General features: G+C 33.9%; 1 protein-coding gene across 1 annotated transcript; it reads right to left on the bottom strand.

Annotated features, from left to right (window-relative positions):
• Nucleotides 1-21,024: 21,024 nt before the first annotated feature.
• On the bottom strand, nucleotides 21,025-24,359 carry LOC132749685 (uncharacterized). Its single transcript, XM_060739541.1, has 2 exons — nucleotides 24,249-24,359; nucleotides 21,025-24,186 (listed from the first exon to the last, which is right to left on the bottom strand). The coding sequence occupies exons 1-2, from the start codon at nucleotides 24,357-24,359 to the stop codon at nucleotides 21,025-21,027; spliced, it is 3,273 nt and encodes a 1,090-aa protein (XP_060595524.1).
• Between the last annotated feature and the right edge of the window lie 3,597 nt (nucleotides 24,360-27,956).

Here is a 27,956-nt window from a genome sequence, read left to right on the forward strand (position 1 = left end):
TAAATGTCACTTAAGCACTACAGTGTTTAGTTGTCCTTTTCAATTTCACACTATATTCCATTTTCGACTTGTTTGCTTCTTACAATTGTATAGAATTTCTATACTTATTGCATGTAATCCGCTGGTTTATTACATCCCTAATCGCCTACAGGTGAAGAAGAATCTATTTTTAGAATAGCGATGGTTAACTCATATCGTGACCTAGAAAAATATGTAAACAAACCACAATAATCGGAAGTAGAACTGATATTATAACTTCCTTCAATAAAGATTACCATGAAAGACAACATGGTGGTCAAGTGTTGAATAACTCTCTTGTTACATGCATTTTCAAAAATAGATATTTATACTAACCATTGTACTGTATCTAATTTATTAATAACTGCTGAATATTCAGCTAAACCCGCGCGGTATTAGTCACGAAAATAGTTCTTCTTTTATTAATGCGCGAGTAATTCTAGAGTCACGAAAAACTTTTGATTTGTTAAAAATAATGTTTTGTATAATGTAGAAATATTTATTTCTTACTAATAATTTCTTGGAACTCAGAGCTAACACCTTTATTATAGTATAATTTGCTGTCCTACTTTTTCGACAGCGGTAAATCGTTTCGGCAGTAATTTGCATATTGCGCAATAATACTACGGGACTACAACGTTTTTATCATTCATATACGTTCACATTTTAACTTGGATAACTTCATTTGAAACTGAAAAGGCTAAATATGGAAGATATTAAGATATCCCGACAAAGTATGGGAGTTTTAAAGGATCAAATTCATGTACTATTTCTTGGGCTGTTAATCGGTTGAGGACACCTTCCGCGATTGTAGCCGACGAAATCCCATGTGTAGATGACTTAGCTCTGAACGCGCCTGAGGGCGCGTCCGTCGCAAAAATATGCTTGACCCTAATTTTTTTGATGACTGGAACTGGTTTGTGTACTTGACACGCTTAAAGAAGGATAAAAATATCTACAGTGTAAAAAAGTTTTTTTGCATCATTGTATTTGGTTGATGATTGGAAAGCCCTTGAATAATAAGTGCACACTTGTGAGTTTACCTGAAAGTATGTCGAGGTAACGTTTTCAATGCTGTAGTAGCATTTAGGTCTCAATTTGTCCACATGCTGTTGCCACAGGGCTTTGTGTCTTCCACAACTGTTACCTTTTGAACTTGACGTTGTCCATACTTGGTGTTAACTTCTGTTGTCGTTGATATGGAAACAACTTTGGCTTTAATAGAACACTGAAAGTTACAAATATAGCAACAAATGATCATATGACATTCAGAGCAAACAAGATAATGCGCCTTATCGGCAGCTGGGCGATGTGAAAATACGCCTTAAACCAGGGTTTCATTTGAACCTTGAAACAGGTTTTAACCCCTGAAATTTCAGTTATGTTCATTTTGGCCCGTAAAAATTTCCATCCAAGGGTCAAATTTTATATACAATATGTAAGGATGAGTCAAATTTTACAAATAATATATAAGGAAAAATTCTTTTGCCTTTTCACAACTGTCATTGGAGCTTGTTTTCACCCATGAATTTGGAGTGTTAGTGGAACCTTTGCCTTAAACGCAGTCCCTTAGTGACCTTAAAATAATATAGACTTATGATTTATCTATCAAATGTGTAATTTCTTGATATTGTCAAAAAATATTTTTAGCAATTTTTATTTATTCATGAGACAAAAAAAATGAATTGGAAAAATCTGTTGCAAAAACTTTTATACCAGTAATCTTTATGTAACTAAAACATAGCACTTCTTATTTATTTTGAAAATCATTATCAAATATTATCACATTTTTAACAGTTTTGTTATTGCATATAATTTTTGTATATTTTCTTTTATGTAATGATGTTCACACATATCATGAATCCAAAACAAAGGATTCACAAATAATAGTGAAAAAATTACAAGGTTTACAGTAACTTAACCTTTCCAATATGTCTTTCTTTGAACATATTAGAACATATGGTAATGGTTGAAGTTAACAGATCCATATTGATCAAATATAACATATCAATATTAATTTTCTTACAAAAAAAAACCCCAGTCATATTCAGGTGAGCGATAAAGGGCCATCATGGCCCTCTTGTTTAACATACAGACATCTTGGCTTTCCGCATTCATAGCAAGTTACAACACTTACCACATTTTGGGCCACTCATATGCGGTTTTGACAACCCTATAACAATAAAGGAAAATATTAAAACAATTTTTTTCTTCTTCTCAGAATTACATATTTTATTGAGAAGTATAAAATAAACAAAAGCAATATGTATTTTGATATTTATCCTGGAATCAATAGTGCACAATAGTCATGCACTAGGTACAACACCTAAATACCTGCTGTTGCTCAGCAACTTCAGCAACAGATTCTGTCTGTCCGTTCAATTGTGCTGGAGCTTGACCTTGTTGACTTTCTTCACAGTCAGTGATGTTTAAATTAATAATACATATTTCAAGTTTGAATCAAAGTCTGTTAGGATTTGAATACAGTCAACTATCGTTATCTCGACATCGCTTTTCTCGATATTTCGTTATCTCGATCAAATTCTGAAAGTCCCGTTTTTTCCCCTTCTTTATCTATATTGAATATATTTCTTTATCTCGATATTTTTATTTCGATTTTTTCAGTATCTCGATGTGATATTTCAGTCCCAATAGTTATTTTCACACTATAATCCTTTGTTTATCTCGACAAATAATAATTATTATTGTTCGTCTGCCCCCTCCTGCAGAGGTGTGAAAGACACAAAGCGGATGGTTATCGCTCAAAGCGCGTGTCATAATTATTATTGATGATGATATGTTTGTAACAAGTCAATGTGTTTTGAAATAATTGTTAATCTAATTAGTGTGTTGATTGACTTATGTCGAACATGAGTGAATTTTTCGTTATGTATCATGGTTCGCACGGGCCTTGAAAAGTCCTTGAATTTGGTTTCAACCTTGAAAAGTCCTTGAATTCAGGGTTGCCTTGAAAAAACACTAAAATTGTCCTTGAATTTCAGTAAACCCCCTTGAATTTCGGTAAAATGCCTTGAAAATCCAAAAGGGTATAAAACCTGTCGCTAACATATAATATTTCAAACAATGCTACCCCGGGGTGTCACACACCGTGGCTCTTCGATTTCTTCGAGATATATACATGAGCAAGACACCTGGCTCGCACTGGGGCTGGAATGGTGCTGCCCCAAGGGTGTCTGACAGTGGCTCTTCATTTTAACATAAAATAGTTCAATGCTACCCCAGGGTGTCTCACAGTGGCTCTTCGATTTCTTCGAGGTATATACATAAGCAAGACACCTGGCTCGCATCGGGGCTGGAATGATGCTGCCCCAGGGTGTCTGACAGTGGCTCTTCATTTTAACATAAAATAGTTCAATGCTACCCCGGGGTGTCACACACAGTGGCTCTTCGATTTCTTCGAGGTATATACATAAGTAAGACACCTGGCTCGCACCGGGGCTGGAAGGTGCTGCCCCAGGGTGTCTGACAGTGGCTCTTCATTTTAACATATAATTTTTCAAACAATGCTACCCCGGGGTGTCACACACCATGGCTCTTCGATTTCTTCGAGATATATACATGAGCAAGACACTGGAGACATATGCATATTGACAGACTTACACTGCACACAGACGGTCTCAAAGTCATTGTAGTATGCATTACCTCGACCCCGACGATGACAAAAGGTTTTCAAACTATGTTACCCCAGGATGTTATAAGACAGTGGCTCTTCATTTTAACAATATAATTCAAACTATGTTACCCCAGTGTGTAAGACATTGGCTCTTCATTTAATGTATAATACGTCTGTAGTTTACCACACACATTGCACACAGACGGACTCATAGTCATGGTAGTATGCATTACCTCGACCCCGACGATGACAAAAGGTTTTCAAACTATGTTACCCCATTTGTAATAAGACAGTGGCTCTTCATTTTAACAATATATTTCAAACTATGTTACCCCAGTGTGTAAGACAGTGGCTTTCATTTTAACAATATATTTCAAACTATGTTACCCCAGTGTGTAAGACAGTGGCTCTTCATTTAATGTATAATATGTCTGTAGTTTGCCACATACATTGCACACAGACGGACTCATAGTCATGGTAGTATACATTACCTCGACCCCGACGATGACAAAAGGTTTTCAAACTATGTTACCCCAGGATGTAATAAGACAGTGGCTCGTCATTTTAACAATATAATTCAAACAAAGTTACCCAGTGTGTAAGACAGTGGCTCTTCATTTCATATATAATACGTCTGTTGTTGGCCAAATAATTGCAAATACGAGTTACGAAATGCGATTATGTGTTCACCCTTGCACCACGATGAGGCCTAGTCATAGACATAGTAGTATGCATTACCTCGACCCCGACGATGACAAAAGGGTTTCAAACTATGTTACCCCAGGATGTAATAAGACAGTGGCTCTTCATTTTAACAATATATTTCAAACAAAGTTACCCCAGTGTGTAAGACAGTGGCTCTTCATTTTAACAATTTATTTCAAACTATGTTACCCCAGTGTGTAAGACAGTGGCTCTTCATTTAATATATAATACGTCTGTAGTTGGCCACATAATTGCAAATACGAGTTACGAAATGCGATTATGTGTTCACCCTTGCGCCACGATGAGGCCTACAGACATGCAAGGGAAAAAGTTCATTGCTTTATAGACATGAAGTCTTGACTGAACCCTTTATCATTTAACCCTAGGGGTCCGGTCCAAATCATAACAAAAATATAACAAAAATAAATAAATCAACAATATATACACAATTCCAACAAAAATCATCTAATATTTTTTCTATTTATTGATTATTTTCTTTCTTTTTTTACTATTTATGATTGTTTTTTTTTTTTACTTTAGGGACACGTAGTCCAGACCGGACCCTTTATCATTTAACCCTAGGGGTCCGGTCCAAATCATAACAAAAATATAACAAAAATAAATGAATCAACAATATATACACAATTCCAACAAAAATCATCTAATATTTTTTCTATTTATTGATTATTTTCTTTCTTTTTTTACTATTTATGATTTTTTTTTTACTTTAGGGACACGTAGTCCAGACTGGACCCTTTATCAGCTAACCCTAGGGGTCCAGTCCAAATCATAACAAAATTGAATACATTTTTTTCCTCAGCAATTCAGAATTACTATTGTGTTTAAGTTCTAGTTCATTAGCATTAAGGATGTAATTCTCTAGTTCATCATTGTTAAATGTCTTTAAACTGTATTTCAATATGAATGTGTTTAAGACTTCGTTGAACACTACAAATTTCTGAACTTTCTGATTTGAATCGAGCTGCAAGTTTAGTTGTCTCGTCAATCTTGTTTGAGAAACTTTCTGTTTTGAAGAACAATGCAGACATCTAACAATAGCACTGCTTGTGTCAGTGTCCAAAGATTTATTGCAACTGACACACTTTGAAATAATTTTTAAAGCACAAGAAATAACAGTGCCTAGAGACTTGATGACGTTGTCAACACTGTCATCTACTTCAACAATATCAAACTCCTCTATAGGTTTAAAGCTTGTCTTTGACGTTGTTGATAGCTGTAATTCACTCTGGAAAAGAAAACACACGTCTTTGACAATTATAAAGCAAATTCTATTAAATCCTTAGTATTAATTAGTACATACTTGTTGATGCATATGCTTTTTTTATTATAATCCCAAGTGAAAAAAACGTGGTGCACAACAAATCTTTTCTATGTTTCATTTTGGTTGGACTTTAATTTTCAAGGTAGGCAGTCGGCTTATAAAAAAAAAATGTGAGGCCTAAAAAAATTAAGATTTGTTAGCCTAACCTTACCCTACTTAAAAATATGCTTGACCCTAATTTTTTTTGATGACTGGAACTGGTTTGTGTACCTGACACGCTTAAAGAAGGATAAAAGATCTGCAGTGTAAAAAAGTTTTTTTGCATCATTGTATTTGGTTCACGATTGGAAATCCCTTGAATAATAAGTGCACACTTGTGAGTTTACCTGAAAGTATGTCGAGATAACGTTTTCAATGCTGTAGTAGCATTTAGGTCTCAATTTGTCCACATGCTGTTGCCACAGGGCTTTGTGTCTTCCACAACTGTTACCTTTTGAACTTGACGTTGTCCATACCTGGTGTTAACTTCTGTTGTCGATGATATGGAAACAACTTTGGCTTTAATGGAACACTGAAAGTTACAAATATAACAACAAATGATCATATGACATTCAGAGCAAACAAGATAATGCCCCTTATCGGCAGCTGGGCGATGTGAAAATACACCTTAAACCAGGGTTTCATTTGAACCTTGAAACAGGTTTTGACCCCTGAAATTTCAGTTATGTTCATTTTGGCCCATAAAATTTTCCATCCAAGGGTCAAATTTTATATTCAATATGTAAGGATGAGTCAAATTTTACATATAATATATAAGGAAAAATTCTTTTACCTTTTCACAACTGTCATTGGAGCTTGTTTTCACCCATGAATTTGGAGTGTTAGTGGAACCTTTGCCTTAGACGCAGTCCCTTAGTGACCTTAAAATAATATAGACTTATGATTTATCTATCAAATGTGTAATTTCTTGATATTGTCAAAAAATATTTTTAGCATTTTTTATTTATTCATGAGACAAAAAAATGAATTGGAAAAATCTGTTGCAAAATCTTTTATATCATTAATCTTTATGTAACTAAAACATAGCACTTCTTATTTATTTTGAAATTCATTATCAAATATTATCACATTTTTAACAGTTTTGTTATTGCATATAATTTTTGTATATTTTTTTTTATGTAATGATGTTCACACATATCATGAATCCAAAACAAAGGATTCAGAAATAATAGTGAAAAAATTACAAGGTTTACAGTAACTAAACCTTTCCAATATGTCTTTCTTTGAACATATTAGAACATATGGTAATGGTTGAAGTTAACAGATCCATATTGATCAAATATAACATATCAATATTAATTTTCTTACAAAAAAAAATCCAGTCATATTCAGGTGAGCGATAAAGGGCCATCATGGCCCTCTTGTTTAACATACAGACATCTTGGCTTTCCGCATTCATAGCAAGTTACAACACTTACCACATTTTGGGCCACTCATATGCGGTTTTTACAACCCTATAACAATAAAGGAAAATATTAAAACAATTTTTTTTTTCTTCTCAGAATTACATATTTTATTGAGAAGTCAGCAGACATTTTCACAAAAAATCTTACGACAATTTTTTATCGTATGTGAAATCTTACGATAAATCTCCTTTTCACAAAAAATCTTAAGAAAATCTTAAGTGCAAAATCTGTCGTAACTTTATGATAGGTCTTCCCCTTTCGTAAGTGTAATTTTTTCTCTCTTAAGGGTAAAATATCGTGTATCTTTTACCTAAACTGAATAAAAACAAACAAAAAGTTGGAGGACAAATAAATATTAGCAAACAGTATGCTATAAATAACACAAATTGAGGTATAATTATTTTTCAACATATACATTTGTGACGTCATGACTTGATGACGTCACGATGGAGAGGGTTATGAATAGTTTAAATGTGAACTAGACTGTAGTATTATTGAAAACTTATAATTTGTACAATTGGTGAGTTCGATTTCATTGCCAGCATGTACTAGTGGCACCTTTTTATTTATTAATAACATAGTAGACCTTCCTTCTGAATCTTTTAGATATATATAATTATCTTCAATCAAGATATACTGATATACAGTAAATTATATCAGTTTGAATCATTTTTTTGTTCTTATTGATATTTGATTGTGTTCAATAGATATTTCAAGCTCTTGATTACTTGATTTTAAAACCGGAATCAAATATAGAGCATGCACATCACTATCAAATGAACGTTGCTAGGGATGTTTTTGTCATAAGATTTATCATAAGTGAATTTTTTATCTTAAGATAAAATTTTAACTTACGAGTGGCTTTGTGAAAATGACTTAAGATTTAACTTACGATTATCGTAAGTGAAAAACTTAAGATAAATCGTAAGATTTTTTGTGAAAATGTCTGCAGGCTGTCCAGCGTCCCTAAAATTCCTAAAAAGTCCTAATTTTTTTCAGTTTGGCTAAAATTCCTAAAAAAAGGAAAAATTCAAAGGGAATTCCTAAAAATGCCCTATTTTTTCACTTAAATTCCTATTTTTTTATCTTTTGTGATTAACATATCCGAAAACAACCATGTTTCAATCACAACCTAAATTCGAACACAGTCAGTGGAGCTTATGTCATGTCTGACTAAATTGCATAAAGTCAAATGTATTTACTTCAACTCCTGCAGAAATGCTATATTTGACTGTCAGATGTTATCAGAAAATAACAAGAAAATGTTTGTTTTAAATGGAACAAAATGAAAATTGTACGACTTTGACTAATATCAAAATAGTCACCTGTTTAAAATTGTGATAAATTTTTTTTTCAAGGAAGTTACATTTTTATTGGCTACAGAGTTTTACCATTTACCTCAGTCTTAGATGTATTTAAAGCAACTATTTACATGATGTACCATTAAATTTCATCAGACTTTATGTAGGGGTCCTTATTAATAAAATCATAATTTATAGTATAGTTATTTTCAAGTGATGACTGTAGAACAGTTGTAAGTGATACCAGCTGGCAGATCTAGACAAGTTTCCATATTTGCTTCTTATAAAGTGGGTAAGATAAACTGACAGTAATGATTGGATGATTTAACCATTTTGCTACCCAATTAGCATACTAAGAAGTGACACCTTCAGTTGCCCTTTTTGTACTGAACATATGTTATAACATATAGTGTAAGTTTTTTTTAAAATTGGAAAAAAATACTGTTGAAAATCATTGAAAAAACTGACACTGTTGTGAAATTTTCTACAATTTTTAGTAGCCTGATTTATCTTGAACAAATTCTTCATAGGTGTATACCCTGCTGTTTGAATACAAGTTTAAATATTCCTGGGAAAGACTTGAGTGGGTCATATTGTTTTATTGTTTTTTAAATAAGATCAAGACTTGTTGAAAATGTACCAACCTTAAAACGAATAAATATTGATAAGAAATGCATTTATAGCTAAAATAAATTTAAAGCATAATTTCCCTTCCATTTATTATTGGCTATTTATATAAGCTTAACTAATTGAATATTGGTTGTTCAGGGATACTTATAACTTCGAAAATTTTTTCATTCTAGATATGTTTTGATGTAGTTTTTCAGCTCTTTTGAAAGGCAATTGACCAGTGAATCTATTTATTCACTGGTGACTTTAGAACACTGGTAACACCTTTGCTATAACCGAACTAGAGCATTATTTGTGAGTTACATTTGTGTCAAATATGCAAAGTTGAGCCCATATCATGGTCTTTTGAGGTCATAATTTAGATATAAAATTTCAAATTTTAGCCCTAAAATTTCTTTTATTTACCCTAAAATTCCTAATTTTAGCCCTAAAATTTCTTAAAAATTGCCCTAAAATTTGCCCTAATTTTTTGTCAGAAGGTGCTGGACAGCCTGAGAAGTATAAAATAAACAAAAGCAATATGTATTTTGATATTTATCCTGGAATCAATAGTGCACAATAGTCATGCACTAGGTACAACACCTAAGCAACAGCAACTTCAGCAACAGATCCCGTCTGCCCGTTCAATTGTGCTGGAGCTTGACCTTGTTGACTTTCTTCACAGTCAGTGATGTTTAAATTAATAATACATATTTCAAGTTTGAATCAAAGTCTGTTAGGATTTGAATACAGTCAACTATCGTTATCTCGACATCGCTTTTCTCGATATTTCGTTATCTCGATCAAATTCTGAAAGTCCCGTTTTTTCCCCTTCTTTATCTATATTGAATATATTTCTTTATCTCGATATTTTTATTTCGATTTTTTCAGTATCTCGATGTGATATTTCAGTCCCAATAGTTATTTTCACACTATAATCCTTTGTTTATCTCGACAAATAATTGTTCGTCTGCCCCCTCCTGCAGAGGTGTGAAAGACACAAAGCGGATGGTTATCGCTCAAAGCGCGTGTCATAATTATTATTGATGATGATATGTTTGTAACAAGTCAATGTGTTTTGAAATAATTGTTAATCTAATTAGTGTGTTGATTGACTTATGTCGAACATGAGTGAATTTTTCGTTATGTATCATGGTTCGCACGGGCCTTGAAAAGTCCTTGAATTTGGTTTCAACCTTGAAAAGTCCTTGAATTCAGGGTTGCCTTGAAAAAACACTAAAATTGTCCTTGAATTTCAGTAAACCCCCTTGAATTTCGGTAAAATGCCTTGAAAATCCAAAAGGTTATAAAACCTATCGCTAACATATAATATTTCAAACAATGCTACCCCGGGGTGTCACACACCGTGGCTCTTCGATTTCTTCGAGATATATACATGAGCAAGACACCTGGCTCGCACTGGGGCTGGAATGGTGCTGCCCCAAGGGTGTCTGACAGTGGCTCTTAATTTTTACATTTAATATTTCAAACAATGCTACCCCAGGGTGTCTCACAGTGGCTCTTCGATTTCTTCGAGATATATACATAAGCAAGACACCTGGCTCGCATCGGGGCTGGAATGATGCTGCCCCAGGGTGTCTGACAGTGGCTCTTCATTTTAACATAAAATAGTTCAATGGTACCCCGGGGTGTCACACACAGTCGCTGTTCGATTTCTTCGAGGTATATACATAAGCAAGACACCTGGCTCGCACCGGGGCTGGAAGGTGCTGCCCCAGGGTGTCTGACAGTGGCTCTTCATTTTAACATATAATTTTTCAAACAATGCTACCCCGGGGTGTCACACACCATGGCTCTTCGATTTCTTCGAGATATATACATGAGCAAGACACTGGAGACATATGCATATTGACAGACTTACACTGCACACAGACGGTCTCATAGTCATTGTAGTATGCATTACCTCGACCCCGACGATGACAAAAGGTTTTCAAACTATGTTACCCCAGGATGTAATAAGACAGTGGCTCTTCATTTTAACAATATAATTCAAACTATGTTACCCCAGTGTGTAAGACATTGGCTCTTCATTTAATGTATAATACGTCTGTAGTTTACCACACACATTGCACACAGACGGACTCATAGTCATGGTAGTATGCATTACCTCGACCCCGACGATGACAAAAGGTTTTCAAACTATGTTACCCCAGGATGTAATAAGACAGTGGCTCTTCATTTTAACAATATATTTCAAACTATGTTACCCCAGTGTGTAAGACAGTGGCTCTTCATTTAATATATAATACGTCTGTAGTTGGCCACATAATTGCAAATACGAGTTACGAAATGCGATTATGTGTTCACCCTTGCGCCACGATGAGGCCTACAGACATGCAAGGGAAAAAGTTCATTGCTTTATAGACATGAAGTCTTGACTGAACCCTTTATCATTTAACCCTAGGGGTTCCGTCCAAATCATAACAAAAATATAACAAAAATAAATAAATCAACAATATACACAAAATTGCAACAAAAATCATCTAATATTTTTTCTATTTATTGATTATTTTCTTTTCTTTTTTTACTATTTATGATTTTTTTTTTACTTTAGGGACACATAGTCCAGACTGGACCCTTTATCAGCTAACCCTAGGGGTCCAGTCCAAATCATAACAAAATTGAATACATTTTTTTCCTCAGCAATTCAATTTTTGTTTTCTTTTAGCCAGGGTCCATATTTTGTCTTTTATATTGTCAACGGACAAAGACCCCCACTTGTCTTTCAGACTAGGCATTTGGTCCAGTTTGACAGTGATGCCTGTCTTGCTTGGTTTCTTATTCAATTCTGCGGACAAATCTATTTCATACTTAAAATCCATCGAAAAGTCTTTCTCGGCCTGTGCCGTCCAACTGCGTCGTTTTCTTACTGATAATAGATATAAAAACTAATAACTAATTACAGCAATACAATTTAAAATACTATGTATGTATGTAGGTATGTATGTATGTATGTATGTATATATGTTTGTATGTATGTATGTATGTATGTATGTATGTATGTATATATGTTTGTATGTATGTATGTATGTATGTATGTATGTATGTATGTATGTATGTATGTAGTATGTATGTATGTATGTATTTATGTATGTATTTATGTATGTATGTTTGAGCCCTTGTGCAACACACTGGGTTAGATATGATATTGGCTGTGTAGCCAGGAGTATGGCAGCCACTGTACAAAAAAATGATATATTTGTATTCTAATGTATGTATTCTAATGTATGTATTCTATTGTATGTATTCTAATGTATGTATGTATGTATGTATGTATGTATGTATGTATGTATGTATGTATGTATGTATGTATGTATGTATGTATGTATGTATGTATGTATGCATGTATGTATGTATGTACAGTAAACTCGGCTTATAACGAACTCATCGGGACATTCAAAATCTGTTCCTTATATCCGGAGTTCCTTGTAAGCATATAGCGAATTAGTTCCTTGTATCAGGAGTTTTTATAGCGAACAGATTTACATATAATATGTTAGGTCAGGCAAATTTTCCGCTACAAATCGGACATGTGAACGAAGGCAGCCCGATCGAGTGCGCCCATTTGGATCTGTTTTAGTAGTGTTTAGCCAGCGTTACGGTTTTGGCACGGATTTTAACAAGCACTTGTGTATGACGTCATCGCAAATTGTGTACAAAATGTCGGCTTCCATTGCGAAGTAAAAAATGGGAAAATACACTAAGAAATGTACGTTTCAGCTCAAATGGCTTCAACAATACAGTTGGGTAAAACAAGTTATACAAGACCCACGAAAAGCACAATGTACCATGTGTATGAAAACCATCGATTTGTCGCAAATGGGAGAGAGTGCATTAACATCGCATGCGAGGGGTGCAAAGCACCTAAAAAATCTAGACATCAAGTCGTCATTGACAAAGTGTGGCCTTGCATTTGTCAGACAGGAAGGAACTATAAATGTCAAAACTGAAAATTGCAGTAGATCTGATTCAAATAATAACATTGTGCCATCCCAATCCACAACGGAAACTGTGCATGACATGACAATACCACCCCCACCCACTTCTAGTAATCAAGAAAATGTCCCCTGTGTGTCCAGTAATCAAGCAGGAATATCTCCGTTCATTTCAAAGATCTCAAGAAAAAGAAGGCAAGACTTCAAACTGATATCACCATTCTAGAAGAAAAATCTGAAAAACTGTTGGAAAAGGCTGAGAAAACTGGAAAAATAACATTTGTGACTGAATCAAACATTCTAAGAAAGGGCTTCAAAGAAAAGGAAGTTGAGGAAATTGGAAGAGAAATCCAAAAAAGAAAGGAAAAACTAGATAGAGTTGTGCGAATTTACTCAATCACCTATATGTTACAGTTTTGGTGTTCATATATTCTACTGACTGTGCAGATTTTCTAAATATAGTCACTGTTTTGCAATTCTAGTCATTTGAATCTTAAATTGAAATACACATGTTTTATTTACATGTTTTATATCACAGATATGGTTGTAAAAGTATAATTTTAAATAAGATCAATTGCAATAAAAATGTTTATCACAGATATGGTTGTAAAAGTATAATTTTAAATAAGATCAATCGGGAAAAAAATGCCTTGAAAATGACAATTTTTCCTTGAAAAGTCCTTGAATTTTGATTTGAGAATTTGGTATGAACCATGTGTATAAAACATACGAACACTGTATTTAATTCATTATTACTTTAAAAGCCCATGCAATAGTATGAATATAAATACATTATATATACACATCGGGAAAATGTTGGAGGCAGATGATAATATAAAGTTGTCTGAGAATCTAACAACGGTAGAAAACAAAGTTTTTGTTTTAGTGGTGTATAACTGAGTAAACCTCACTATGTGTCAATCATATGGCACCTAAATGCTGTATTTCCGCTGGTAAACATCCGTTAAATTATGTAACAAATTGTTAATTTTTATTATAAGGATTGACACCAGATAATGAAACATCGTACTTATTTGACTTATAAGGTATGCGCGTGTCTTCTGTAAAAATTAGTTTTTTGACAGGTTCAAATCCTCATACGTTTATCTCGACATTTCGTTATCTCGATATTTTTTTGACGGTCCTGAAGACTTCGAGATAACGAGAGTCGACTGTATTGTCATAAGGATGGGCACCAAAAAACTTCAGTAGACGAAAATGTGCAACTTTTAGTCGCTACTTTAACTTAATTCCTTCGCATGATAACCATGTGTCATTTGTGTTAAATTAACGAATAACATTTTTGGTCAATGTTTCTCAATTATTTTTATTCTTAACGAAGTTTACTATCACAGAAAATATGATTTGTTCACATGAACTTTTCATTTCGATGGGTGGTGTCATCTTGGTCATAAAGCGCTTTGTGATACTAAGTTAAAGTAACAAAAAGGATTTTATTTAAAAGAAAGCTAAAAGCGCAATTGCCATTATTCAAGCTACTTCTGGGTTTTTAGTCCCCTACCGGTTTACCCTCCGTCCGTCTGTCCGGCCGTCTGTCTGTCCGTCCGTCCGTCCACAAAACTGGATCCTGCGATAACTTGAAAAGTACTGAAAATATTTTTATGAAACTTGGTATATAGATAGATGGCAGTATGGAGATTATGCACGTCTTTTTCTTTTCTTCCTATGTTGAAAATTCTGGTTGCTATGGCAACAAATAGGCTGAAAATATGGCAAATTTTACACATAAATAACGCAAAAAGTACTGGAAATATTTTAATGAAACTTGACATATGGGTAGATGGCAGTCTTGGAATTATGCACGTCTTTTTCTTTTCTTCCTATGTTGAAATTCTGGTTGCTATGGCAATAAATAGGCTGAAAATATGGCAAATTTTACACATAAACTGGATCCAGTGATAAAGCAAAAAGTCCTGGAAATATTTTTATGAAACTTGACATATGGGTAGATGGCAGTCTTGAGATTATGCACGTCTTTTTCTTTTCTTCCTATGTTGAAAATTCTGGTTGCTATGGCAACACATAGACTGAAAATATGGCAAATTTTACACATAAACTGAATCCAGTTGCTATTGCTAATAGTCCAAGTGCCTCGGGAAGAAATGTTACTTCCCTATTTCTTTTTAACGCGACTTTATTTGAAAAGTTATCGATTATGTCCTATCCGACTGAACTGATGATCGATTGGGACAAATTTCATCCGATTTCCATCACTAATTCTAATGTATGTATTCTATTGTATGTATTCTAATGTATGTATGTATGTATGTATGTATGTATGTATGTATGTATGTATGTATGTATGTATGCATGTATGTATGTATGTACAGTAAACTCGGCTTACAACGAACTCATCGGGACATTCAAAATCTGTTCCTTATATCCGGAGTTCCTTGTAAGCATATAGCGAATTAGTTCCTTGTATCAGGAGTTTTTATAGCGAACAGATTTACATATAACGAGCTGATTGTTTACCATCGTCCGCCATTTTGAAGAGCATTTGATTAAGAAAAATTAAGTCATTTATTTCTATTTTAGACACAATACCCAAGAGCATTTGTGCAACAAGCTGGGTTAGACAAGTATTGTACTTTTTTAAGCCCTTGTGCAACAAACTGGGTTAGATATGATTATTATTATTATTGTTATTATTATTATTTACCAAACTTATATAGTGCCATTTCCATATACATGTTCAAAGGCACGTTACAATGATATAACTAATAACTTATTACAGGAATAAAATTTGAATACTAAAACAGCATTCACATAACTAATCTACGACATAATAAGAACAACACTATGAGGCAATCAATTAAAAATGTGGTATTTACCGTTTTACAATGATATAAAAACTAATAACTAATTACAGCAATACAATTTAAAATACTATGTATGTATGTATGTATGTATGTATGTATGTATGTATATATGTTTGTATGTATGTATGTATGTATGTATGTATGTATGTATGTATGTATGTAGTATGTATGTATGTATGTATTTATGTATGTATGTATGTATTTATGTATGTATGTTTGAGCCCTTGTGCAACACACTGGGTTAGATGTATGATGTATTTTTATGAAACTTGACATATGGGTAGATGGCAGTCTTGAGATTATGCACGTCTTTTTCTTTTCTTCCTATGTTGAAAATTCTGGTTGCTATGGCAACACATAGACTGAAAATATGGCAAATTTTACACATAAACTGAATCCAGTGATATCTCAAAAAGTACTGGAAATATTTTTATGAAACTTGACATATGGGTAGATAGCAGTGTTGAGATTATGCATGTCTTATCTGTTCTTCCTATTTTGAAAAAATATCAGTTGCCTTGGCAACAAATAGGCTTAAAACATGGCAAATATAACAATATTTGTGATTAGTCAAAAAGAGCTAAAAAAAATTTATGAAATTGCATCTTTAATTCAAGAGTTATCTCCTCCTGCTTTTAAAATGTTATATTTTGGTAACAGGGATGTTTCAAATATTAACTTTTGAGTGTCCTTCAGTCCGTCTGTCTGTCTGTTCATAAAAACTGTTTTCTGTGATCACTTTTAAAGAACTTTTCCAACAAATTTACTTAAAATAGAGAAAAATTGAAACATAAGTGAATGGCCAATGGCCCTTCAGAATGTTGATGGGGTTCTTACCGGTAGGGGACTTATGGATTGCTTGCAATACTATGATAATTGCTTGTTTTTTAGCTCGACTATTCGAAGAATATGAGAGCTATTGTAGTCGCCCCGGCGTCGGCGTCAGCGTCCGCGTCGGCGTCTGCGTTGGTTAAAGTTTTTTGTAAAGTCAAATATCTCAATTATTACTTGAGATATTCAATTGAAACTTACAATACTTATTTATAGTAACAAGGTACATCAGATTGACAAGTTGGATAACTCTGCCTACAATATTGACAGAATTATGTCCCTTTTTTACTTAGAAATTTTGGTTAAAGTTTTTTGTAAAGTCAAATATCTGAATTATTGCTTGAGATATTCAATTGAAACTTTCAATACTTATTTATAGTAACAAGGTACATCAGATTGACAAGTTGGATAACTCTGCCTACAATATTGACAGAATTATGCCCCTTTTTTACTAAGAAATTTTGATTAAAGTTTTTTGTAAAGTCAAATATCTCAATTATCGCTTGAGATATTCAATTGAAACTTTCAATACTTATTTATAGTAACAAGGTACATCAGATTGACAAGTTGGATAACTTTGCCTACAATATTGACAGAATAATGCCCCTTTGGAACTTAGAAATTTTGGTTAAAGTTTTTTTGTAAAGTCAAATATCTCAATTATTGCTTGAGATATTCAATTGAAATTTAAAATCTTTTTTTATAGTAACAATGTACATCAGTTTGCAAAATTGCATAATTCTGCCATCAATATTTGCAGAATTATTTGCCCCTTTGAAACTTAGAAATTTTGGTTACAGGTTAATGGTCTTCAAAGATATTAACTTGAAACTTTACACATGCTCTTAGGGTCATAATTGGAGGATCATAATTGTATGTCACTGACCAAGTTCCATAACTCTATCTTGCATTAAGGCTGATTCATATCCCTTTTTCTACTTAGTCTCTTGGTTAATGTTTACATGCAAGTTTTACATATCTCAATAACTATTAAAGATATTAATTTAAAACTTCACATATGCATTTATGGTCATAATTGTAGGTCACTGACAAAGATCCATAATTGTATCTTGCATTTAGGCTGATTTTTCTCCCCTTTTTTCAACTTAGAAATTCATGATAAAGTTTTGCTTGTAAGCTGTTATCTCAATCACTACTGAAGAGTTTGTGCCTTTTTTGGGACAATTTTATGCATTCATAATAATAAAGCAGTAATTTACTTGATAAAACATCTTAATAACAAGCCTTTGTACCTTTTCTGTCAAATTTATGTATTCATAGGTAATTGATATTATTATACTCAATAAAACACCCTTGTGACATTACCTTCAGAAAAGTCAAGACAATACTGTATAATTAGACTCTCTCTAAGGCCTATAACATGAATTTATAAAAAAAAATTAGCCCTTTTGTGAACTTAAAAAATTTAACATTATCAAGGCTCTTTTACTGTCAAGCACTTAGAATAGTCGAGCGTGCTGTCCTACCGACAGCTCTTGTTATAGATCTACTTAGCTGGAATGTACAACATCAAATTAATTTTCAAAATCGAGTAGATCTGTTTAATATTGAATCTACCGACCATCTAATTTCTTAAGTGATTCTTCAAGATTGTCATCAAACTGCCTTCTAGAGCTTGCTGGTAAGTCGCAAACTGATTTGTATTGTGGTGGAGCCCATTTTTTGATACAGACTGCTTTTGTTGCTGTTGTTTCTATGAGGAGAAGACATAAAATTTTAAATGTTTCCATTACAAATTCTTGTGTGCGATGCATTTCACCATTTTTCTTAATGTTTTCTTATGCTCAATTGTAGAGATTAAAGCTAGCTTTAGGTTGGAAGTTATCTTATATAGCATAATATCATAAGATTTTATGCCACTTTTGGCGTCTCCAGATTACATTATCCAGTTTTGACACTTGCAAGTTTATGTTTTCAGACCTTTTATATTTTTATATGCCCGAAAGAATTTCGGACATATTATGTTTTACCCCCTGGCGTCCGTCCGTCCGTTAGCAATTTGGTTTCCGGAGCATAACTTAAGTTCCATTTGGCCCACAATATTCAAACTTCATAGGATGATTGTCCATATTGGGTAGAAGACCATTATTGATTTTGGGGTCATAAGGTCAAAGGTCAAGGTCACTATGACCTTAAAACTGAAAACAGTTTCCGGAGCATAACTTAAGTTCCATTTGGCCTACAGTGTTCAAACTTCATAGGATGATTGTCCATATTGGGTAGAAGACCCCTATTGATTTTGGGGTCACAAGGTCAAAGGTCAAGGCCACTATTAACTTAAATTTAAAAACAGTTTCCGGAGCATAACTTAAGTTCTATTTGGCCCACAGTGTTCAAACTTCATAGGATGAAGGTCCATATTGGGTAGAAGACCCCTATTGATTTTGGGGTCACAAGGTCAAAGGTCAAGGTCACTATTACTTAGAAATTGAAAACAGTTTCTTGAGCTTAACTTAAGTTCCATTTAGCCCACAATATTCAAACTTCATAGGATGATTGTCCATATTTGGTAGAAAATCCCTATTGATTTTGGGGTCACGAGGTCAAGGTCACTATTACCTTTAAACTGAAAACAGTTTTCGGAACATAACTTAAGTATCATTTGGCCTAGTCTGTGTTTAAACTTCATAGTATGATTGTCCATATTTGGTAGAAGACCCCTAATGATTTTTGGGTCACAAGGTCAAAGGTAAAGGTCACTTTAGAATTGAAAACAGTTTCTGGGGCATAACTTACGTTCCATTTGGACCACAATATTGAAACTTCAAAGGAGGATTGTTAATTGAAGGAGGTAATACTTAATTTAATTCCCATGTCTTACAAATGCTTCATCTTTACTAAAAAAAAAAAAAATCACTTTCGGGCATATAATGCTCTGCCTAGCGGTGCTCTTATTTCTTGTATGCATCAATGGCCTCTTCATCTTGTGTCAACAATTTGTTACTTCACCCCCTCAATGCTAGTCCTGCTATTTTTGCCAGTTGACTCAACAGGGCCATCAGTTTCTTCAGCAATCTGAAAAATTTGTTCCAATTGGTCAAAATGGTCTTCCTCAAGAGGGTATTGATGATATTTTGTATAGTAAAATAGCATGTTTAAACTATTTACTACTTACGTTGCAAGTCACACATACATGTACATTTTACTTGTCAGCAATTATATAGTTGCATGTTAATTGCCTTTTTTCTATTTTTATAGATACCTTTCATATTTTTACATGTTGCAATATATTTAAGCTCAATTGTTAGTTAATAGTAAAATGTTTATATTTTAAAAGTTTCAAATTGTTTGGTAACTGTAAGTTGTTTGAAATGATATCATAATGCTTTTATGTTATAAATATACTTAAAATTGGAAAGAGTTATTGTTCACGTTGTTTGATTGATTGGGTTTTACCTCACATTGAAAAAAAGGGGATAAAAAACTGCTTACAATCTTCTGCCATTCCTTAACTTCTGCCGGCCAAAATCCACCACCAGTCAAGGAACAGGAATTGAGCCGGGCGGCATCAAGTTTTTTCACTATCATTACAGCCCACTGCCATTTCTTTTTGACCTCCTCCACTATCCGCTTATCTTTAATGGATACTGCATTCACACTGAAATTACAGCAATTTCATTAATGCTTAAGAATGGATCAACCATAAGCAGTAACAGTGCAAAATGTTCATGGGGAATTTAACTCACCACAATGTTTCAGTAGTACCTCCAGATGCTTGCATAAATCATGATCACAAAGTAAAAAAATATCGCTTTTTATGCCGATATTTACCTTTTATTCATCTATTTATATTTTATATAAATCCATGTGAACATATGAATTTGGATACGAACAAAAGTCCCCCCGGACGAAAGCCCCCACCCTTCCAATCCCCCCCCCCCCCTTCATAAAAATGTAAAGGTAGGACAAAAGCTCCTCCATCAAATTTACATATAGTGTAAGTGAATTAATAAAAATGAAAAGAATTTGTTTTAATGTTTATTAGTAATGTATATATTGAAGTGATGACAAAGTATGATAACAGATGAAATAATGCATGCATGCGATACTGAATTCATAGCTTTTATATACAACAAGCATCAGAAGAGAAGTCATGTTTAATCACTTTAATCCTTAGCACTATGTCACCTACATTTGATGTCCATACATATTTTTAAACACATAAAAAACACAACACAACACAAATACATGCTTAAAAATATTACAAACATGAAGATGAAGAGCACATGGATGAAATAAAGCACTCTTTATTGATAAATTATTCTCACAGTCTCTGCTACAGTTCAGTTTCAGAAAATGTTCACATTTAGTTGAGTCTGATACATTGTGACATGGCATACAGAAATTGTGCCATAGTCTTAGTCACCCTTGTCGAACTGCTGACAAAGAGCCTTCACTCTGTTCTGGTGGATGATGTTCTGTTTGCGTTTTCTCTTGGGCTCCGGCTGTCCCATGTCGTGTTTCAAGTCAGGATTGACCTGAACATCTTTATATGTCTCTGAACCTTTCTTCAATGGACCTAACAATATGTCACTATCATCTTGGTAACTTGTTTCTAAACTATCATCTTCCTCTAATCTGTCATACCCATTTTCCACTTCTACAACAGCTGCACTTACCTTTGCCAATGCACCTCGTTCTGGTTCGAAATTTCTTTCAACATACTCCTTCAGCATATTGGCATGGAAAGTTTTGATCTTATTGTAACCTATGTCTATCCGATAATCTAATTTGTTCACGACCTCGGAAACTACAAATGGACCTTTCCATTGTAACAACAACTTATTGCGTTTTGTAGGTATAAGAACCAGTACTTTACTTCCCTTCTTAAAAGTTCCATCTCTAGCTTTCCTGTTGTAATACTTTCTATATCTTATACTGCTCTTCTCTAACTCCTGCTGTGCTATCTTACATGTACTTTCTAGTCTTTCTTGCAAATCAACTACATACTGATAAGTTGTCTTAACTTCGTCATTCTCTGTTTTTCCTGACCATAGCTCTCTCAAAATGGTAATTGGACCTCTTATACTACGTCCATATAACAATTCAAATGGCAAGAATCCTAAACTCTCTTGTGGAACTTCCCGATACGCAAACAACATAGCATTCAAATACTTATCCCAATCTGTAGGTCTTTCACTACACATCCGTTTCAACATCTGCTTTAAACTACCATTAAATTTCTCCACTAAACCATTACACATCGGATGATACGGTGTAGTTGTTAACTGTCTAAGAGACAGCAACCTACTAACCTCATTCATAATCTGTGAAGTAAATTGTGATCCACAATCTGTAAGCATTTCCTCTGGAACACCTAATCTACTATACATGTCAACTAATGCTTCGGCTACTCTTTCAGTCTCTATACTAGGCAATGCAATTGCTTCAGGATATCTGGTAGCATAGTCTACCATGGTCAAAATATATTGGTTCTTCCTATCAGTCATAGGTTCGATCGGACCAACAATGTCAACGGCAACTCTCTTAAAAGGAGTATCAATCAAAGGCATATTACCTAAAGTTACCTTACATATTCTACCTTTAGAAATAGTACTTTGACAAATATCACAAGACTGACAATATCGTCTAACCTCTACAAGAACACCTGGCCAATAAAACTCCCCTAAGACTCTATCACTTGTCTTCCTAATACCAAGATGTCCTGCCAAAAGCGAGTCATGCGCTACTTTTAACACAGTCTCCCTAAGATCCCTAGGAACTACTAACTGCCTACTTACGTCCCCATTTCCTGCCGTAAACTCTCTAAACAACATCTTATTCCTGACCTGAAACTTCACTTGCCCTTTACCTCTACAGTTTCTAACAGTACCTTCCTCTGCTTTCTTTCTACATCCATCTAATGTACTATCTGCCTGCTGCTTCTCTACAAACTCTACATTAGTGATGTCTAAAATCTGTGAAGGAACTTTAAGTCTTCTATGAGCTTTAACTTTACTTTGCGATCTTGTTTCTACTGCTGAGGCTATCTTACCAAAATTTGGTTCTACAGCACCCTCTATGTTACCGATATTTACATCATTTGTAGGATTATCTACACATAGTGCTTCTACAGTACCCCTGTAATACGGACAATCAAGATCAATTAACGCCATGTCTAATCTGTGCTCACTACCATCAATGTACTTACATCGTCTGGACTTCCCTAACAATTGATTTGCATTTACCAAATTCCTTCGTACAATGACACATGTACACCCAGTATCTCTCATTGCAACTATAGCTTTACCATTACATATACCTCTAGTTGTCGGACATGAATTTATAGTAACTGTACCCAAGTCTTCAAAATCCCCAAGTTCTATCAAACTACTACCACTATCTGATCTCTTCATCGAAATTTTCGAATCTGCATCTCTATTTCTTCCTCTACCTCTACTCCTACCTCTATAACCTCCTTGCCTTCTATTACCCTGATAACTATTATCATTCTTACTTGGATTCATTGAGTTCGGTTCTATGTCTTCCGCTGCGTTAGCTTTATTTGTAGCCTTATTTCTACAGAAAAATGCTGTATGCCCTAAACGACCACAATATGTGCATTTATAACCTTCATACTGCTGAGATACTCTACCTCTATTTACGAGTCTATCGTTACCTCTTTGCATACGATATTTACTACCTTGATTTCTATCTACAGGTCTACTCGGCAGTGCATAAGGCTTAGCTCTTTCTTTAATTCCATGATTCACTACATTCTTCGGACCTCCTCTAGTCTTGGCAAACAAATCTGCATCTTCCGCTACTTCACGGGCTGAAAACAACTTCTTACTACTAAGGTTCTGATATAGTTCTCTATTGCAGATATCTAAAAATTGATCCCTTACTATGAAGTCTAACAACTTTTCATAAGTCTTCTCCACCTTACTCAATCTTAGCCAACCATCTAAGTATCTAGAAATTCTAGCTAGGAACATAACAAAAGTCTCATTTTCACGGGGCCTTTCAGTCCTAAACTTCTTCTTATACCCATCATCAGTCAACTCAAACTGCCTTAACAAAGCATCTTTCAGCTTATCATAATCCGTCCTATCTTCTAATGGAAGCCTATCAAATACCTCCCTAGCAGTACCTTTTAACAGAAACAATAAGTTTAGTGACCACATTTCATGTTCCCAATTCTGAGCAGACGCATAAGTTTCATAAACATTCAAATACGCATCCATAGAATCAATCTTTTCGTCAAATGGAGTCATCTTAACCTTACCTACACTCTTCTTACCTAACATATCTAACTCTATCTTCATCTTATGTTCTGTATCTAACTTCCTAGCTTCTGCTTCCTCCTTCTCTCTTTCTAACTGACGAGCATAATCTAACTTCTCCTTTGCAACCCTAGCCTCATTACTTAACTTCTCTTTTTCCATTCCTACCTCTATTTCTAACTTCTCCCTAGAAATCTTAAACTCATAATCTAACTTCTCTTTCTCATTACTTAACTTCTCTTTTGCTAACCTAGCTTCTAATTCTAGTCTATCCTTCTCAGCTTCTAAACGTTCCTTCTCAGCTTCTAAACGTTCCTTCTCAGCTTCTATACGTTCCTTCTCAGCTTCTAACCTACTATGTCTTCTTCACGCTCCCTTGCTTGCTCCTCTTTAACAAAGTTTCTCAAAGCCCCATCTGTATACCCTAACTCCTGACCTACCTTCATCAACTCATTTACACTAGTCATCTTGAACTTATTATGTATATTTCCTACCCTGTAACACTACTACAACAACAACTTAGGATACAAGTAAAATCTTACCGTGAGGTAGAACAATGATATCAAAGTATCATTAAAGGGTAACACTACAACCCTTTAACACAAAACGCTATATTCACTAAGTGCAATCACGGTGCACTATAACACTACACTTGTACAGTGTAACACCATATAATTAAACGCATTTATCACTCTAGCGCTATAATCAAAATGTACCTTCACTGTACACAGTACTAAAATAAACAATGTATCATATTCTAAACACTATACCTCACTACTACAAACACTAAATTTCAAACTCATCTAAGTATCTCACTAAGGTTGTATAATAATAATCTTAAGTGTACAGTAGACAGTAGGCAATAATTAAAACTGTTCAAAATACTTTAAACTTCAAAGTCCAAACTACGACCCAAAACTCAATGTCGCGTAGCACTTTTACCCACAGTGCAAAAATATAAAAGGTATATGGCCAGTTTCAATATACTACAGACACAAAGTAAACACAAAGTAAAATTGTAAATGACACAATAAATTAAATGTTCACCTAGATAACAGACACAGTTTCTTTATCTAGAAAAAGTACACAAGGCGGGTAGTACCTTAAATTGCAGAGTGTATGTGTGTATATGTGTACTTCCGGTGTTTTACCGAAAGGTCACTTTCAGATTACAAAACTGGTGGTCTCATCATAAAGTGACACCTAAAAGGAGGAAAATGGAACGAACTCACCCTAAACGTCCACTGTCGGGTCTGTGTGGCTGTTATAACCTCTCAGCTAGATAGCTGTCACACACACAAGTCCGTTTCATTTGTCACGGTTTCAATCTGAAAATGTTAAGAAATTATAATAACACTAAATATATAAAATAAATAATTAAAAGTGATACAAAATTTAACTACCTTTAAGTAAACTAAATTTAACTTTTAATTGTAAATAAAACTTTTTACTTAAAATAAAAACCAAAGTTTCTAGTGTTAGCTATATAACCTATCTGCAGTAAAATGAGTGTGGTTTGTTTCAAATAACAACTCTAGTCAACCGGTATCCAATCACGTCGAGGTCACCAAATGTCACAATAGGGACTACGATGGGATACCAGGCCGACCACAATTGCTATCTAAACAACCAACAACTCAGAACAGAAAAATATATACAAATTTATTTACAAGAAACGAATATTTATAATGAAAAATGATTATATATGAAAAATCACTGAGCAAACAAACACTATCAACGTATCTCAGTCTATTTCTCCCAAAGAGTTTCTGTCATGATGTTTCAATAAAGTGGTGGCGTTGTTGAACAAAATTCGTCACAATGACGGGCGTCTTGTATAAAATCTTATCAAGCGTAACTGTACTTCCTACAGTGTTGGCACAGTTGATAGGATCCTGAACAAGGGCATGCGTCACCCTTTAGCCATGGACATACGTGTGGAGGGCCCGTGTCATCTTCGGGTGTGTCCTCAAATAAGAAGCTACAAAGTATAAAACATGGTAAGTTCCATGATAATCAAACATAAGGGTATAATATAGTCCCTTAGAAAAGACTCGACCTTTGTCGGTTTCCAATAAAATAACGTGCTTCTTTGAATAAACAAAATGTCCACTATAGTACACCATACATTCCGTGGAACAAAAATTCAATCACATCCGCATAATACTGTGTTGCAAATATATTCAAATATGCGCCACATAATAACCACCAATAAATAAACGTCTTCCAAAATCATGCCACTGAAGATCCTTCTCTAGAGATACGTTAGTTTTGATACGTTGTATTTACTTATAACAAAAACTGATGATAAATGAAATGAAGTAAGGTGATAACGTAAATTAAATTGATTGAAACAAATCATTACGATACTGCAGCATTTTACATAAGTTAAACAAATACGGTAGAACCATAATAAATTATTTATGAATAGATATATATATATCTATAAAATATTCATGGCTCCTACACAATTACAATATAATTAAAACTTCAATTAACATACATCAATTAACATGTCTCGGTATAAATTTGCAATAGCGAAACACTAGAATAAAAAGAGCTTTTAAAATTTAATCTGCAAAAATTTAGAAAATATAGAAAACAATAAATTACTGCCAAATAACTAAACCTGAATCAAATAAACTATAATTCTAATAGAAAATAGTATTTTACGAAATAGCAAAAATTTATGAAACAAAATCACTAGAAAATTAAATTTACCTTGTACAAGCTGTAATTTTATGACAAATATAATTTGTCTGTCACCGTCATAGTGACCTGTATAACGTCCAGTGCATTGCAATATATCACTTAAAATTTAGTCATTATATAGCAAACTACTGAGTACTGAGCGGGAAAACGGATCGTGAAAAACATGAAAAATTGATTTGCACGAAATAAAGCTGGGACGGCGGGAAAAATAGTTATGTAAAATAAAGGCCCGTCCTTCAAATACTGACATAATACATATATCTGGTTCATAAAACAAAAATGTAACTTTCTTATTACTGAAAGGATTTTTGTGAAATAAACGGCAAGATGTTTAAATTGAGACATGGGAATTTATGCAAACCATAAAAATACTCTAAATAATAATTTCACCCGAAAACTCTAAATTGAACAAAAGATGATGCAATCTCACATCAATGAATATAGAGTAAAAATGAGGTTCGGCGTGAAAATATAATGCAAGATTTTACAAACGTACTTTCACTTTGTGACAACGATGACCCCATCAGACATATAAAAGGGACTATCCGCCACTCTAATTAATATGAATACATTGTAATTAATATGAAGACATTCTTATTATTTTGAAGACATTCTTATTGATAGGAAGACATTATTATTATTATGAAAACATTTTTATTAATATGAAAACATTATTATTAATATATTGTAATCATTATGCAATATTAAGATGTTGTACTTGCTGACATAACTCGAGTTCTTATTGAAATATACGAACATTTAATTAAGTCTTCAGTTCTAAGGCTGTAAACTTGCCAACTATATTTAGATATTTAATTTGCTGGCTTTCAAATATTTTTCCTTTATTTGAATTTGAATTTGTTAAGAGTTACGAAGTATAATTCAAAATTAATTAGGTTTTTGCGCTAGAATTGGCCCTTTTAATCAACGGTAACTGGTAAAAATGTAAAAATAATAACCGCTCCCTGACTGGTGTTCACAAATGTGATACTACGAAAACTAATCCTATCTTGTGGAGGTTAATGACTACCAAATATTTCCCCCTATATATAACGTATTGTAAAAAGGCCAAGTTGCACAATTGTCCCTATCTATAACCCGATAGTCATATAATTTTCTATCCATATGGGTATTATTGCACCATGCCCTATATATACACACAGATAGTCTATCCAAAAGAAGACAATTAATCGGGTTTGGAAATATCATCGTTATGGTCGGCAACATCACTTGTAATGCTCTGGTTTAACAGTTGTTCTTGAGAGTCCATATATCTCTTTTTATACCCCCAAAAACGAAGTTTAGGGGGGGTATATAGGAGTCACCCGGTGGTCGGTCGGTTGGTCTGTCGG

This window comes from Ruditapes philippinarum, unplaced genomic scaffold (assembly GCF_026571515.1).
Source record: "Ruditapes philippinarum isolate M1 unplaced genomic scaffold, ASM2657151v2 ctg3722_1_1_1_1, whole genome shotgun sequence".
In the NCBI taxonomy this organism is placed as follows: Eukaryota; Metazoa; Mollusca; class Bivalvia; order Venerida; family Veneridae; genus Ruditapes; species Ruditapes philippinarum.